Consider the following 18492-nt stretch of genomic DNA (forward strand, 5'->3'; position numbering starts at 1 on the left):
CTGTAAATGTAAGTGATCTGTAAATAATTCCCAAATTATGACTGTTGTGCAATGAGCACATTATGTAGGCAAGTCAATGAGCTCAACAGGTTCCTGGGTGCCAGTTAAGGATTTGCTCCTGTGGGTCGAGCTGCATGAGGGGGGGCTGCGGCGTGTCTAAGCTTTTAGTGTACGCCCTTTTTCATCAGCCCGGGACAAGTGAGTAAGGAGCCACTCCACTGCATCTCAGTCCCAAGAGCTCCTCCATCTGCCCGGCTTCATGAGGGGCTGCTGGACACACCAGCCGGGGCTGTGCGTCAGAATGCGCCTACAACTTCTCCTCATTATAACTTTATGTGTTATTCACTGTGATTGTCAAGGTAAGTTCAAATGTCTTTATTTTCCTCTTAAATATTCTAGAGAGACAAATGTCCACTATCTGTTTGTGTATAATGGGACATCTACTAACAGAAGACAACATGGACAAGTCCTTCCATTCAAGCACAATTATTTTGGTTTAATTGAAGTAGGGAAATCTACATCCGAGCGCATGTTCACAGTGCATATGGAAAATTTAAAAATAAACAGTAACTTATCCGTGTGGATAACGGTATTCGTTCATTTAATGGCATTGCTATGTGGCTGAGAATGAATTGTTATGGACTTGAGATTCTTAAAATAAACTTCTCTTATAATGATTCATTTAACTTGCTATTCATCGCTCAAGTCAGGAGTGAGAATCTCGAAATGCTTCTAATAAGTCATATCTGTCTTTTATTTTTATTGTGGGAAATATTGAAATACATAGGCTACAGCCTATATGATAGAAACTGGTGCCCAACAAATAATCCCAGACGGAATAGTTGCATATCGTTAAGTTTCAAAATGATAAATGTTACTTTGTAACATTCTAAATGTGACGCACAAAGCCTCAGACATATTTGAGGTTCTCTCTGAGAACTTTTGCATGGGTTTTGCCGTTGCTAGGTAACAGAGACGAGCATGTGACTAGAAGACAACCTCTAGACCCCAAGCTATTGGTACAAGGCAAAATCAACACATTTCTGCTCTCAGGCTTGTTTCTGAAAGACTTATTTGCTAACAGATGTAGAAATTGAGAGGCACATGTTTGCTGCTATGCAGTTGATTTATCAACTGACAACCCGACTCATTCCTCTATCTTCTGGTGCAAACGTGTCGTTGTGTTGCTAGTGGTTCTCGAATTGTAATCTGCTTTCTTTTTCTCCCAACCTTTAGTAAGTAAGCTTCTTATGTGAATCAAGCAACTAATTGCACGGCAGCTGCTGTTCAAGATGACCATTTCTGCTCACGAAGCACCACCATGCTAAAGGATCCATAACCTATTGAAATCTGATCTCTATATACACTTGATAATGTGGCATGAGACAAGAATATTAACCATTGATGTTCATTTGGCAACTTTCCCCAAGCGAAGAATTAGCCTGAATTCGGATGTTTGTATACAAATAAACACACTGCTGCATTTAAAAGTGCAAAGTAAATGAATTAAAGGTATAGTTCCTCCAAAAAATGTAAATTCTGTCATCATTGACTCATCACTCATGTTGTTCCAATCCTGTGTGACTTTCTTTTCAGGAACACAAAAGGAGAAGTTAGGCTGAATGTTCACCTCAGTCACCGTTCACTTTTATTGCATCTTTGGGGCCATTTACACGTCAACGTTTTCAACTAAAAACGGAAAACTTTTTATGCGTTTTGGCTGTTCGTTGACACGACAACGGCGTTTTGGGGCCTGAAAATGCAAACTTTTGAAAACGGGTTTCAGAGTGCAAGTTTCTGAAAACGATGCCGTTATCGTCTCCGTGTAAACATGCAAAAACGGCAATTTGTGAAAACGATGACGTCATGCGCACGCGTATTACGTGTTCAGTCTATAGGCATGCGCACGAGTACTTCAAAAGAACGTGCGAGACATTCAAAACTACAATGGCAGACAACAGGACTGTGTTTGTGCTGCTCAAGATTTTGAGTTTATTGACGCTTCTCCAGCAAAGTGTAGATTTACTGCATCACTGCCATGACCAGCGATCGCCATCTTCATTGTTTGTATTCACCGCTCTGTGGAAGAATGCTTATGTGAGCAGGCGTGTAGTGTTTCTTTACAAAGTGACATCGCCAACTACTGGCCTGGCATGCATAATACAGCATTTTTAGTCGTTTCCGTGTGAACGGGGATCATTTTGACAACATTGTCGTCTGTACGCGAAACTTTTCAAAAACGCAAAGGAAACACTTTTCCGTTTTTAGTACATCGTTGTCGTGTAAACGTACCCTTTTTTTCCATACAATGAAAGTAAATGGTGACTGAGGCTGTCAGTCCCTTACATTCTTCCTTTAACATTCCTTCCTTTTGTGTTCCATGGTAGAAATAAAGTCATACAGGTTTGGAATGACATGAGAGTGTATTTATTTTTTTTTTTTCAGTTTTAGAATAGTTTACCAACTATTGGGACCCTGAGGTTGCACTGATCTCCTCAGAAATGCAAGCCAGGAATTAATTCCTGTAATCCAGCTTTATCCAGCATGTGTTTTGGAGGAAAATACCAAAAGGGTCTTGATGGAGGAGGACAAGTTACTTTCTCTAATCCATTGAGATTCACTTCCTGTTTGTCCCTCGGGCCCTCAGCTTCAGACCCAATTTTGTGCTGGTGTTGAAGGTCTTTAATGACTTTACAAGGTAGTTAGATGGTAATACAATGTTTAAGGAATAGATCATCCAACAATTAAAATGCTGTCGACATTTGCTCACCCTCTTGTTGTTTTAAACCCTGCCTGATCTCATGAACATTACGTGACCATGGCAACATTTTTGCAAAACAAAATTTATTTTGTGCTTTATTAGATTTGTTTCGCTGCAATTTCACAGTGAAATGTCCAATGGGGGGCGCCAAAAGCGAGTGAAATGTGGTCATAATCAAACAAGATTTTTAAAGTGAATATTAAATTGAACCTAAACCTAACCAATAGTATTCTAACATCAAATGAGAGGTAAACAAAACAGACACCCTTACCCTAAACCAACACATAAACCTAACCGATCAAGTTCTAAAAGCAAATGCAAAATAAAAAGCACATTTTTCACATTTTCACATGTCATTTTGTGTCGCTTCTATGACACTTCCGTCATACGTGCTTGGCAAGGCTTGAATCACTGATCTTTGAGTTCAAAGTCCATTGCTTTATCAGGTGAGCTACTGTGCAAGCAAACTTCCAAATGTGTCATTTTTTAAATTAAGTGTTATAGTAAAAGTATTTTGATATCATAACCAGGGACTAAAAATGAAATATTTTTCATTTTGGTTCGTTCTGAGCAAGAACTGTATTTTTTTGTTCCAATTCAGAAGTTCCGCAGCCTCCTTTCCAAAAGGTTACCGGTTAGAACAAAATAAAAGAACGGTTAATAACATTCTTTTTAAAATGACAGTACTCTGCGCTAAGGGGTGGGTGAAATACCATTTGCGGTGTTGCCAGATCTCGCAAGAGAAACAAGCAACATGGTCTGGAAAAACAAGCCAAAAATAAGCCACTTGCCTCACCAAAATAAGCGAAAATAAGCTATTTTTTTTTTTCCCTGTGTGGTGGATTTATCGTCATAGAAATAATAACAAGCAGTTAATTAACAGTTAAGTATAATTTTATTTACAGATCTGCTTCTGAGTCAAAACCCGGCAGCATCAAATCTGTATTAATGCATCATATCTAACAATATTTCAAGGAAGAACTGAGAAATAAACTTTTTACCTCTAATAATGTTTTCCTTGTACCTGGATTAGCCATGCATGTACAGTATATGTAGTGTTCATACATAGTTGATAAAAAGCTCTTCATTCAATGAATGCAACATCCTCAACGGGCAATTAGGCAAAGAAATGTGTGATGCAGCAGTTTCCTTCAGGATCAAAGCACATGTTTCATTTTTCAGGTAACATGAAGGGGTGTTGTTCCAAAACTGTACTGTGATAAACCCTTTGGCCCTTAGTTTCATGAATTAATTATCGGAACAAAATTAACCAGTTATAACCGGTTACCAGCATATAAAAATAGTTAAAAAATATTTTTCACTCCGGAACAACTGAAAATCACTTTGTTCTGGTTTTCGGTTACGTTCTGCCCCAAAATTTATTTCATTTTTGGTTTTCGTTCCTTGAACTGTTTTTAGTCCCTGATCAAAACATATCAGTGTTTGAGTAAAAGTGCATAAAATAAGTGTTTATAAAGTCATAATCAGCCATGGTACTCGTGATTTGTGTTAAGTGAATAAAACGCACAGTTGTTGTAGCGCCTCTAGTGTTCATTTCACCAGGAAACTGCGGCGAAACATAGAACATGGGCATGTAAAAGTAATTTAGCAAAAATTTAGTTATAGTAACGTTCATTCTATGAGACTAGGTTGTCCAAACCTGTAAGAAAGATAACTTTCATTTTGGTCTGATCCTCACACAAAGCTATCATATGCCTTCAGAGGACTTGGAATAAAGTATTGAACTTTTATGATACTTTTGCATCCTTTTTTAAGCTAGAAAGCTCCAGGGCCCAGTCATTGTATATTGCACTGAAAAGAGTTTCCAGTGCAATCTGTAAAATGTCCCCTTCTGTGTTCCATGGAAGAAAGAAAGTCATACAGGTTTGAAAAGACATGAGGATGAGTTGTTAATAACAGAATTTTCATGTTTAGGTGACTTATTCCTTTAAAATGGTTACTTAGAAATTACTTAGCAAGTTCCCGAGTTAGCACTATTTGAAAAGTTTTAACACCTCTGTTTCTATTAACCATCTTGTATAAATTAATATTTAATACCTTGTGTACATTAATTATTGCCAGCAAATTTTGATACTGGTGGCCACTCGTAACTTGTTTTTTTATTGTTGTTGCAGCAACTTGTTGTGCTGACCTAATACTAGTCATAAGTTTTCAGTTTGTAATGATTATAAATACATGTCACATTCACCAGTATCATCTCACAGAGCTTTTGATTATGTGCCACCATGGGTAAAGAAAATACCGTTAAAATCAGCAAGCAATGATTTTTTGTTCAGTAGACTCAATCAGTACATGCAAGATCTGTAACATGATTTCAATACACGACTTTTTCCATATCAAGAGAGAAAATCAGATTGATAGTTTGGCAGAGGCTGTCGGTGTTCTTTAAAGTGCAAAACTTAGGTGCAGAAACACTTTTGCAGTCAATCTAGGCTGGATTCTTAGCATGTAACAGATGCCTTTTATCCAAAATAACTTGCACACAAGGATAGCTGTGATTCAGAAAATTAGCTCATTATGTAGCTTTGATATTGTCTATTGTTCTAGCAAGAATTTCATGTCCACTATTCCTGCCTGTAAATTATTTCAGAAATGTGTGAATAAGCTAAAGAAACACTAATGACGTCTGCAGTTTGAACCATAAGAAAATACTGAAATCCCCCCTGAAATGTCCTGTTCTGCACGTGCTCTTTAAACCTCACAGATGTTTCTGGGCCTTTTCGGTCTTAGTCCTTGAGCAACAGGGCTGCTGTATTAGAAACAGGAACAGAAGTTAACACAGTTGGCACTATTGAAGCCTTCTAATCCTCAGTTTATACAGCACCCTCAGTGGCCATATTAGTCACTACCGCTTACGCTGTGTGGCAATTGAGTTTGATGACACTGGATTTTGAAATTCACAAAGAGAGTATGTTGTACAATAGTTTTAACTTAAATTAATATAAAAGTTTTTTTTTTTTTTTTTTTTAAACCAGCATAAAATATGCGAATGTAACAGCAATGAGTAAATGTTACATTTTTGTGTAGTTACTCTTGGGGTACACGACCAGTCAGAAGTTTGGATACACCCACTCATTCTATATTATCACTATTTTGCACGTTTTAGAATAACATTAAAGTCATCAAAATTTTGAAATACAATAAATGGAAGTGTTAAAATGATGTAGATGGTAGCTCTGAACACTCATTCTCTCATCCAACTTCATGAGGTGCATCCTGAGATAGTATTGAAGGAGTTTCCATGTACACTGTGAAAAGTGTTGTGAGGTAACCTAAGAAAATGTGCTTCATTTGGTAACTTATTAATTAACTCATTTTATTCAAGTCAAAAATCGTATTTAATCTGACAAAATTAACCTGACAAATTAGGTCACACTAATACAAGTAATTATTATAGTTTTAATCAAGTAGAAATCGATCCTTGAGGTGCCCAGATTACCACTTTTCCCAGTGTATGCTGGACACTTGTTGGCTGCTTTTCCTTTTCTATCCTGTCCAACTGATCCAATTCAAAAACAATTCAATTTTTTTTTAATATATTCGTTTTATATAGAAATTCATATGTAGGCACAATTTATATTTTTAGACAATTCTGATAGCATTTAAGCATAAGCCATTAGACCGAAAGGCTTTTAAGATCACGAGAATTATAAATTCAGTCACTTGTGTCCAAAGTTTTGACGAACAGTGTATATACTCAAATAATATTTGAGTCTATTTTTAAGATTTACGAATTTCAATTTCATAACAAAGTTCCATCAAATTGAATTATGCAATTTTTTAATTAAATGAAATTAACAAAACTTCAAATATTTAATTTTGTTAAAGATTATTCCAAATTATGAATTTGAAATATGTAAATTTTTATAAAAATAAAAAAAATTGTGTACAAAATACAATTTAATGTATACAGAAAATGTGTGTGATTCATCGACGTGGTAGATTTTTGAACCGACATTTGACAAAATGGGCACTTCTGTTAATCGCCAATTGGGTGATTCAAACATAGTCCCAAAACGAGATGGCGAAACCATAAGATATTATACAACTTACGAAACACTCGTTTTTTTTTTTTTTTACATTTACACATTTCAATTTCATAACAGAATTCCATGCATCAAATTGAATTGAGTAATCTTAAACAAAATAATTATAACAATTTTTTTATTTAAATTTGTTAAAAATGACAATTAACTTTAATTTAAATGCGTAAATTAAAAAAATAGATGCGACTTTTATTCCCAAAAAGACCAACCGATAAACAAACAGAATTAAAAATTGATACAATACTGCCATTACATTTTATCTAGCCTTCTATCAAACTCTTTATTTTAAGAAAGAAAAGGTCTATGAACAAATTTGGTTGCTCATTTAATATTTATGTATGCAAAACAAATGAATGATGTATGTCAATAACCTGTAATACATTTCCCTCGTGTCATACCAACCCTTGATGCTTTCATTTTTCCATGGTACACAAGAGTTATTTTCCTATTAAAATCATGCGTAGGTTTGGGGTTTGGGTAAGGGGGTTAGAATCTATGGTTAGGTTTAGGGTTTAGGTTAGGGGTTCAACTTAATTCAACGATTGTAACAACGCTCGTTCAAAACCCTAATGTTTCTTTTTCTTACGTGGTACACAAAAGTAATTTCCCCCCTATTAAAATCATGGCTAGGTTTAGAATTTGTTTAAAGGACTGGACTTTATGATTAGGTTCAGGGTTAAACTTTGTATAACATTTTTCTTGGTTCATTTATTTTTCTACATAGGAGCAAAAGTCATACGTTGTTGTACAATCCAACTCGTACAGTTTCGCCATCTTGTACTATGAAAATTTGCCGATATATGGGTTTATCACTAATAAGTTCTAAAGTTTCTAATGGGACTCAGTGAAGCTGATCTGCATCGTTTAATATCTCCCTTCCCACTCGCCACCAGTGCCAAGCTGCCTTAGTGTAGCAGTTTGTCCTTTCTCTCGAATCAGTTTAGTGGTGCAAGCCAAAGTCAGTTGTAAAGCAACTGACTGCATTCTGCATCATCCATTTCCATATGAAATAGGCTGCAGCACTCTGCTCCACAGTATGGCCGTCAGCCCTGGCGCTCAACTCTGCCAGCCATTCCCGTGCATACATTCACTTCGACCGCAACCAAAACAAGGCGGTATTGATGAAAGAGGCAGCACCTCTCCCATGGACCCCATGGGACTGGAAAGAGATGTTTTGGGGGGCTAGTGGCTGGCAAGTGCCTTTAGTGTTTTTTAAAGGAAGGAGGGCTGTCTGAATGGAGGAGGATGGGAGCTGGGGGCCTCTTTTTTGCTTTCCTTCTCGCAATAATCTCTACTGTATTCCCCCATTCTACTATCCGTCTCCATTGGCCCTTTTGGCGTGCTGACACGTTCAGTTATGGGGCTGCAGCCCTGCCAGTCGGCCCCATTGTGCCTTTGTGATCTCTCAGTAGGGTTTAAGCCTTTAGGAGGCTTCATTCTAATTAAAATTCCTCCACCGCACTCTCTTTATGGCCTGACGTTGGCGTGCCCCTTGTTTTCCCCCTGCAGATAGTTTTGGGGATTCTCGCCTGCTGAGGGTTTAACTTGGCTAACTAGAAAAGACATGGCTAGAGAGGAGGTAGAGAGAGAGAAAAAAAGAGGTAACACCAAATGGAACAAACCAGGGTGCGCAAAGACATTAATGAAAGAAGGAGAAACAAGCTCAGACCTGTCAACAGGAGGAGATCTTTTGCATAATACAAGCCACTCTCCTCACAATGGCCCATGGGACAATTACATGTCTATCCCCTATAACTGTTTTCATTCACACAGTCTTAGTTAAGACATCCAAATAAAACCCTTTTTAAAGCCACACCAGGAAATTACTGGGATGGCCGCAGCTAAATGCTTTATTTTGCTAAGTGCTGGAACAGGATAGACCTTGTGCTGTGCACTTTACCTGTCAGTTTTCACAGCGCTGCTGATACTGTCAGGAAACACAGGCTTTATTTGGAGGGTCTCAGCAGATACATTTCGGCTCTTGGCAGAGGTTGATGAAAGCTGGTTTCTTAATGTATAGCTGAATAAGATCCAAAGTTAGCAAATTCTTTCCTTTAAACCTGCTGTTCCATATAGATGCAGTAATATGCATAAAATGGATTAAAACCTATGCCGTTATGCATTACTTTATACCCTGAAAAAATCTATATCTGGTGCTTGTTCAGTTTAGTTGCACTAATGCGACACAATTCTTGAACGTAATATAATTGTGTGCAATCAATTTAAATTTGTAAAATGGAAGTTTACTAAATCCATTTGCATCTAGACTACACATTCATATTTTTGATTCATTCCAAAATAGATTTGAGTGTTATTTTTTTAATCTACTGTAACATCATCTGTGCATGTAGTTTATTTAATGTAGTACTCAACTAAATTAAAATATGGTTAGGATTCTTTATTTCTTGTTGTTGTATGCCAGAAAAGATTGTTGTATGCCAAAAATGGTAAAGAAAAATATAAAAAATGTGTACTGGTATTATGCAGCAATGTAATGTAGTAATTATCTGTATTATTACTTTATTTATTATTTTAAAATAAAGTGATGTATGTAGGTGCATGTGTGCACTATAGGTGACCTGAAACCTTAGTTTGAATCCCGTCAAGACCTTTTCATTTTCATTGCGTCTAGTAGGCATAGCTTAATTCATTACAGTAAGTTCGTCAACAAGACTAGAAAAAACCTGTTAATAAAATATTTTTAATTGGGTGGAAAAGTTTAATTAAAGGGATAATTCGATGCAATGAAAGTGAATGGTGACTGAGGCTGCCATTCCACAGAAGAAAGTCATGGTTTGGAGTCAGGTGAGTAAATGACAGAATTTAAATTTTTGGGTGAACTATCCTTTAAGTTATTCGAACATTTTTTTTCAGCATATCTCATTCTCGTTCTTATCATATCCTTGCAGCATGTGCGGAAGTGCATTGTTGGCTAGATGCTTGATGTTTAAAATTCAGTTACTGTGAGCGGGTGTCGGTAAGAGCATCTCCATGACTTTTTAAGATTTTATTCATTTCCATGGATTTTCCAGGCCTTGAAATCACTTTTTTTTTTGTTTTCTGGTATTTCCAGGCTTTACATGACCATGGAAACCCTTATTAGAACTTTCCAATAATTATGGGGCCATTCATTTTCATTTCTTTCTCAATTTGAATTTCTAAATTTGAATGCTGCAACTTCGTTTGAGAATATCACATACGTTTGACCATAGACTTTGTGTTTAGGTAACTGGTGATAAGACTTACTCAACCCACCCACTCCAGCCCTTCACCAGCTCATTCCACCTTGCATCTCCCTTTGCTTTTGGAATTTGCCTGTAAGGACTACGGTACCACCCGGTACCAATATTTATCCTAATTATATTTCTGACAAGGAACAGCATGCACCATTCATCAGTGTCAGTGAGAGACAATTAGAATCCCACATTCCACTCTTACGGAAGAGAGCTCTGCTCCTGAACTATGCCGATTGTGTCGATATGTCCCGGAGCCCATCGGGGAAGGTACAGGGGTGATACCTTATCTCCTCACATGTCACTCACAGAGGCAGATCAAAAGGAGAGTTAGGGCTTTAGTAGTGCCTGCTCGTCGACTGGCACGCTCGGCTCCACCACATATCAATTTGCTTGTCTATATGCGTTATTTATGGTGTGGCTGCAACTGCATGCATGCCTAAGAAGAAGATCCATCAAAATCGGAAGATGGGTGATGCTTTGGTTTTATTGATTTCACTGCAAAAAATTTTTTTTATAATCCGTAATTTTGTCTTGCTTTCCAGGAAAAAATATCATTTTTTAAACCAAAAATTTAAGGATTTTTTATTACAAATTGTTAAAACAAGATAATGAGACAATTACGTTCTCAGAGAATATGAATTGAGGTTATATTTTGTACCCTATTGTTTTTTCATGTTTTAAGCATAAACCTAAATAGATTTACAAGACAAAACAAGACAACAAGACAAAAATACTGAATAGGAAATTATTATTTATTTGCTATGTAAATGACTGTTCAAGCAAAATGTGTGGATACAAGAAGCTATTAAATTCTCAGTGAAGTCTCATGGTCAAATCATTTTTGGCTCCTTTGAGCATGGGCTCAAAAGTTACAAATCATTACAAAGTAGACACTGATTGGCATTAATAGGTTTAAAAAAGTCTTGGATGACAGAAAAAACACCATCAAAAGAACTGAACAGAACTGCATTAAACTGAATTGAGAATTCTTGAAAATAATAAAATAAAAAAACTAAATATTTTATACTTTATTAATTTAATTTGGTTAAAACTTAATTCAATTTGATGGAATATTATTATTAAATAGGAATGCATAAATCTTAAAAAATAGGCAACAATATTTTTGAGTGCATGTGCTTCAGATGTCATTTTGCATTAGACACCATGTTTAATCTGTCAAAAAGAAAAAACTTGCACACTTACTCACTGCTCCAACAATAATTTTAATCCAAAACCATGTGGTTAACGTTCTGACTCATGTAACGAGTCTTCTTCAGAACAATATAAGAAACTTTGTGATGTCAATTTAAAGCCAAACATCTCATGGTTCCCTCAGGTGCTAGCTATTTGGTGTTTAGAAGTCCACCCATTCAAATCTCCCAGGGTGGATGTAGACAACACAGAGACTTGTATTAACATGGTTAAAATAAACATCTTAAACAAATAAATACAGCATAGTCTGTACCAATAGATCATATATACTGTGCATATACATACATTATGCACACACACACACACACACACACACAGATATATATATATATATATATATATATATATATATATATATACATATACAAACATACATATAACTCCATATTATATACACATATACATCTCTCTACACGTGCACATATATCCACACTGCTCCAATATAGATATCCTAATCCATTCATCAAAGATACACCACTATAAAACCTTATTTTACACAGATTCATCAAAATCACAAATTCATCAAAAAAAGAAAAGATCTGATGTTAAATATAAATATATCCAAAAAGTTTCCCTATGGAGAAGTAGGTTTTCTATGTCACCTCCTCTCCGTGGGATACTGACTCTCTCTATACCCCAGTATCTAAGACTAGAAACTGGGTGTTTCAATCTCTGAAAGTGCAAAGTACGAATAATGTCATTTATTGTTTTAAATGTCCATGTGGTTTGGGATATGCAGGTAAAACCAGGAGATGTTTTAGGAGAATATTGTAGTAATATACACACTGGTAATGTTAACAGTCCGGTGGCGATGCACTTTCAGAGACTGAAACACCCAATTTCTAGTCTTAGATACTGGCGGCTAAAAGTTTGGAATAATGTACAGACTTTGCTCTTATGGAAAGAAATTTGTACTTTTGGTACTTACCAAAGTGGCATTCAGCTGATCACAGTGTATATTCAGGACATTAATAATGTGAAAAATTAAAAATATAAAAAAAATGTTCAGAACTTCTTAAACTACTTCAAAGAGTTCTCATCAAAAAATCCTCCACGTGCAGCATGACAGCTTTGCAGATCCTTGGCATTCTGGTTGTCAGTTTGTCCAGATACTCAGGTGACATTTCACCCCACACTTCCTGTAGCACTTGCCATAGATGTGACTGTCTTGTTGGGCACTTCTCACACACCTTACAGTCTAGCTGATCCCACAAAAGCTCAGTGGGGTTAAGATCCATAACACTCTTTTCCAATTATCTGTTGTCCAATGTCTGTTTCTTTGCCCACTCTAATCTTTTCTTTTTGATTTTCTGTTTCAAAAGTGGCTTTTTCTTTGCAATTCTTCCCATAAGGCCTGCACCCCTGAGTCTTCTCTTTACTGTTGTACATGAAACTGGTGTTGAGCGGGTAGAATTCAATGAAGCTGTCAGCTGAGGACATGTGAGGCGTCTGTTTCTCAAACTAGAGACTCTGATGTACTTATCCTCTTGTTTAGTTGTACATCTGGCCTTCCACATCTCTTTCTGTCCTTGTTAGAGTCAGTTGTCCTTTGTCTTTGAAGACTGTAGTGTACACCTTTGAATGAAATCTTCAGTTTATTTGGAAATTTCAAGCATTGTATAACCTTCATTCCTCAAATCAATGACTGACTGATGAGTTTCTAGAGAAAGCTGTTTCTTTTTTGCCATTTTTGACCTAATATTGACCTTAAGACATGCCAGTCTATTGCATACTGTGGCAACTTAAAAACAAACACAAAGACAATGTTAAGCTTCATTTAACAAACAAAATAGCTTTCAACTGTGTTTGATAAAATGGCAAGTGATTTTCTAGTACCAAATTAACAATTTAGCATGATTACTCAAGGATAAGGTGTTGGAGTGATGGCTGCTGGAAATGGGGCCTGTCTAGATTTGATCAAAAATGACTTTTTTCAAATAGTGATGGTGTTGTTTTTTACATCAGTAATGTCCTGACTATACTTTGTGATCAGTTGAATGCCACTTTGGTGAATTAAAGTACCAATTTCCTTCCGAAACAGCAAAATCTATACATTATTCCAAACTGGCACCAACAATCATGACACAGTCCAAATCACTGAGATCACATTTTTCCCCATTCTGATGGTTGATGTGAACATTAACTGAAGCTTCTGACCCGTATATGCACGACTGGCTGAACAGATAATCGCATGGATGATTGTCGGTGCCAGATGGGCTGGTTTGAGTATTTCTGTAACTGCTGATCTCCTGGGATTTTCATGCACAACAGTCTCTAGAATTTACTCAGAATGGTGCCAAAAACAAAAAACATCCAGTGAGCGGCAGTTCTGTGGATGGAAACATGTCGATGAAAGAGGTCAAAAAGAATGGCCAGACTGGTTTGAACTGACAAAGTCTATGGTAACTCAGATAACCACTCTGTACAATTGTGGTGAGAAGAATATCATCTCAGAATGCTATTATCAGATGCGGGTTGATGCTGTTTTGGCAACACAATATATTGTGAAATTATATAGGCACCTCCATTGTCTTTAGCTTACGAGAATTTGAATACACATACATATTAAACTGCATTGTCCAGTTTTCACAAAAATGAACACAATAAATGACACGGGATATTTTGAAACAAATTGCTTAGAAAAGGAAAGTATATTCATCTTCATCACATTTATCCTAACAAATAAAGTGATAAACTGAAAGAGAATAAGAACTTGAAAAGGCTAGACGAAAAGTACATGACAGATATAAATGAATGCTTTGCAATGTGCAATGGCATTCCAATGGATCTGCAACACAGATAATGTATCCAGATACTATATTGCAAGATTGTATCTAGAACGGTCAGAAAAGAGGTGTTTGGATTGGTCATGTACAGAAGAGCATTGTCCATGCAGGGGGAGATCTTGTGAACCTTATCTTGTTACTTCTGAAATGATTACATTATCTCTATTTCACAAACTCATCATGGTCAGGTTTATGATCTGTGGGAGCACTAGCTTGGTTACTATCTTGTAGTCAACATCAAGTAACCCTGTAAGCCTAAATGACGAACATGATTGTTCTCCCATTGTAAAATAAAAGTAATTGAAGCAAAGTTCCAGCATTCTATAATTTAAAGCTGGCAAAATCAGAGGGCAAAGCACAGGGAAGAACGTTATAGCATTTGTTTTTAATTCTGTTTAATGCCACGAAAAATCACACCCTTCACCTTTGATGACTAACAATGAGAAGAGATCATCTCAGAATATCTTGTTCTTGTATGTGTAGGTACTGGTTGTGAGGCGGGTTCATTCCACTGTGGGACAGGCCGTTGTATTCCATCAACCCAGAGATGTGACGGCACAGCTCACTGCTCGGACAGCACAGATGAAATTGGTTGCCGTAAGTATCTCGCCCTCACTGACTGATCAGGTAACCCATGCTTACTCATAATGCAAGCAGTCATTAGGTCACGCTGAATGGTGATAATTATGAATGGCAAGTGTGAAATAAAGACTTAACAGCAACAGCAATAAAGACACCAATGTTTAATAAATAGTTAATAAGAATGAGAATGAGAATAAACAATTCTTCCAGTTCATTAGCCCAACTTTAGTCTGTTTATGGTTGCCAAGCAACCATCTTGCTGCATTAATTACATGACTTCATTATGTCCATGTGGATTATTATATTATTTATTTACATTCTATTCCATTTTATGTAAAAACGTAAATACTCTTGACAGTCCAGAAGAAAAGGATCAAACTGAATATTGTGTGTGTGTGTATATATACAGTATATATAGATAGATAGATAGATAGATAGATAGACAGACAGACAGACAGACAGACAGACAGACAGATATACTGTATGCATATATGTATATATGTCAATTTAGTTGATCAGAAAAGTCAAGAAGTGCATTTCATTTCCTCCATGTTAGCTCTTACATTCCAGTTCTTAATCTCAGTCAACAGCATTTGTGGCATAATGTTGATAATGTTTTTTTTTTTTTTTTACAAAAATGAAAACATCTGTGTTACAGTTAGGCACTTACAATGGAAGTGAATGGGGCCAATTTTTGGAGGGTTTAAAGGCAGAATTGTGAAGCTTATAATTTTATAAAAGCACTTACATTAATTCTTCTGTTAAAACTAAACAGGCAACTAAAATCTTCTAATTTAGTTAACAAAGCAGCCTTATTACACTTTCCCAGCCCAGCCCACCTGCGAGAGTGGCCAGTTCCAGTGTTTGAGTGACGGCGAGTGCATTCCACAGCACTGGGTTTGCGATGACGAGGAGGATTGCGAGGATAGTTCCGATGAAAGGCAGCACTGCCGTGAGTACTCCTTATCAGCATCCGTCGGTCTCTCCCTCACTTTTTGTTTTCAGTTCAATTATGACTGTCCATCAGAGCTCCATTGACTCTCAGTAATGTTCAGGGATGTTTGAGAAACACGAAATCTCAGGTGTGCATGCTAGAGTCTGAAAAACAAACAACACAGCACGTGCGTGTCGTAGAACAAGGACGCCACTTTGGCGAAAATAAGGACCACACAGCGCAGTCACATGAAAAAAATATGTCTCTTTGATGTTTGCGTGCAGCTGGCAGGACGTGCTCCACTTCACAATTCACCTGCACAAATGGGGCCTGCATCCCTGGGGGATACAGATGCGACCATGTACCTGACTGCCTTGACAGAGGAGATGAGAGAAACTGCCGTAAGTGTGTCGCTGATGTGTGTGATTGGATTAGGATTGGGCTATATAAAGCTACAAAAAGAATATCTTTATCTTTTTTATCCTTTTGATGATGTTTGATATCTCTACATTTATGTATTTGCTAGGAAATTACTTGTATGGTGTGAATTGTCAAGCATTTAAAAATTGTATTCATGAAAAAACAACATTTGGGAACATTCGATGATGATGGAAGTGAATCATTGAATCAAAGACTTGAATCGATTCGTTGAATCGGACAGCTTGAACTGTTTCCCAGCAATTAATCAAAACGTACCTACTCTAAAGCCGATTTCGCTACTCGAGTTTAAATCATACCTACTATTAAGAAGTACAATAGTACAAAAATCGTAATAAACAATAATATTTGCCTCGACAGAATTCTGTACTAATTCGTTTTAATACAGGAAAAATGACACACAGGGACTTCAAGCTGCAAACAAATCATTGATTCAGAGGTTTTAATCAAGTCATTGAAACAAACAGTTTGAACTAATTCATGGAAATGATTAAAATTTACCAGTCCTCTATCGCAGGGGTTTCAAACTGGGGTCCAGGGACTCCTATTGGGCTGCAAGAAAAGTGTTCATAAATGTAAAAAACAATATGTACAGAATTTGACATGATTGCCATTTCAGTTTATTTATACACTTTGTAACCATCTCCAAACAAACTTCTAAGGAGGCAAACTACACGATAAATTTAAGGGAGGGACCCACCGACCAGATTTGCAATTAACCCTAGTGCTATAACTCAAACATATAAACTTCACAACACATATAAGCCAAAAAAATATAATTTTTAAAGTTCATATGAAGAGACACACAAAAATATTTGCATTGACAAAACCCAAAGTCATACAAATGCACTTCTGTCACTGTTGTTTAGAAATGAGGGAAAGAGGGAAACCCTTATCTGATCATTGTCCTATTGTCCATAGAGTAATCCGAATGTCTTGTAGATTAAGATCCGTTGAGCTAATTACAGAGATGAGGAGAAATTGAAGAAATGTCCGTGGAATGATGCAGTGTGATGAAACAACAATCCAAATGAAATCCAAACACCATGTGCTGAAATTTTAGGCCTAGCTTCCACTGTCCTCAGTCTGCTCTTTTTGGGTAGGTTGAAAAGCCTTGTGTCTTTAGAACTCTCAAACTCCAGGCAAACGAGTTAAGACAGCAGCATACTATAAAGCTGACCAATGAAGAAAGGTAGTACATAAAGAGTCCCTCTACAATAAAACATACAGGCTAGCATTAGCATGCTACCAACAATCAAACCAATACCATAAAACATGAGAAACAAAATACAGCTTTCATAGAGAATTAACCATGACAAACTAGACATAGAAAACAATTACTTGACTGAGCTTGAAACCAAAGTTTCTCAATCAGGACTCTGAGCACTTGGGTAAGCACAAGAGAAGACCATGTTTCCCTTTCACCAAACTAACTACTTCTCTCCTCTTACCTGGCTATATACAAGAGGAGGAATGTAACAGAGCCCCCTAGTGCATGGTAGTGTCATTACACATAAAAAACCACAGTAACCGAGTTCTGGGCGGTTACAACTTAATTAACATTATTATTGGGTAGAAAAAAGATACACTGTCAACACACTACAAAATAGGTTAAATATTTTCCAGATAATTAGGGATGCACCGATATGAATATTTTTAGTCGATATGAAACCAATTTTAACAAAAAAATATATTTTGCCACTTACCCACCTTATTTTGAGAAAGGTTTGATCAGGGTACAATTAACCATGGTTTTACTATAGTAATATTGTAGTAACCATGTTTTTTTTGTTGCTGTTTTAATGCAATTAACCATGATGTTACTACAGTAATATGGTGTTAATATAGTAACCATGTTTAATTTTGTGGTTATTAATATTTTATTAAAAAATACCATGGTGATACTATGGTTATTGTAGTTAAACCATGGTTAATTTTTGTAAGGTAAGGTTAGGGTTAGAACTCACATTTGACATATTGAGACAGAACATAACTTCATTTTTGAATTATTATATTTGACTTGCTTTACTTTTTCAGATTTAATTTTTATACAGAAAAATGATTCTAAACTTAATACAATGCATTAAATTAACATAACTGATTATAAATAAATGTGCCAAGATGAAAAAAGATGGTATAAATTGCCAGTTTATATCGAAGGTTATAGCCAACGGTTTTAATTTAGTCAATAATTGAATGATAAATGTGTGTATGCTTTGGTGCAACCCCCCTTTCTTTTTTCATGGTGGCGTAGTGACTTGCCTCAATCCAGGTGGTGGAGGACAAATCTCAGTTGCCTCCACGTCTGAGACAGTCAATCTGTGCATCTTATCATGTGGCTTGTTGAGCACATTATCGTGGAGACATAGCGCGTGTGGAGGCTTCATGCTATTCTCTGCGGCATCCATGCACAACTCACCATGCGCCCAACCGAGAGCGAGAACCACCCACATTATAGCGACCATGGGGAGGTTAC

The 18492-nt window shown here is 36.5% G+C and overlaps 3 protein-coding genes across 3 annotated transcripts in view; 2 read left to right on the top strand and 1 right to left on the bottom strand.

The window, feature by feature from the left end:
- LOC127448416 (ceramide synthase 6-like) overlaps positions 1 to 18492 on the bottom strand; it is a 427716-nt gene that overhangs the window by 177128 nt on the left and 232096 nt on the right. The gene's annotated exons all lie outside the window — the stretch shown is intronic.
- Positions 271 to 15682, top strand: LOC127448041 (low-density lipoprotein receptor-like). Its single transcript, XM_051710301.1, has 3 exons — positions 271 to 359; positions 14546 to 14659; positions 15474 to 15682. Exons 1-3 carry the CDS (start codon positions 302 to 304, stop codon positions 15680 to 15682), a joined length of 381 nt encoding a protein of 126 aa, XP_051566261.1. The 5' UTR covers positions 271 to 301.
- The window catches only part of LOC127448043 (low-density lipoprotein receptor-related protein 2-like), a 124436-nt gene continuing 121645 nt past the window's right edge, over positions 15702 to 18492 (top strand). The window contains exons 1-2 of the mRNA XM_051710302.1: positions 15702 to 15726; positions 15863 to 15979. Of these exons, the coding sequence (XP_051566262.1) occupies positions 15702 to 15726; positions 15863 to 15979 (142 nt within the window). The remainder of the gene's footprint in view (positions 15727 to 15862; positions 15980 to 18492) is intronic.

This window comes from Myxocyprinus asiaticus, chromosome 11 (genome assembly GCF_019703515.2).
Source record: "Myxocyprinus asiaticus isolate MX2 ecotype Aquarium Trade chromosome 11, UBuf_Myxa_2, whole genome shotgun sequence".
NCBI lineage: Eukaryota > Metazoa > Chordata > Actinopteri > Cypriniformes > Catostomidae > Myxocyprinus > Myxocyprinus asiaticus.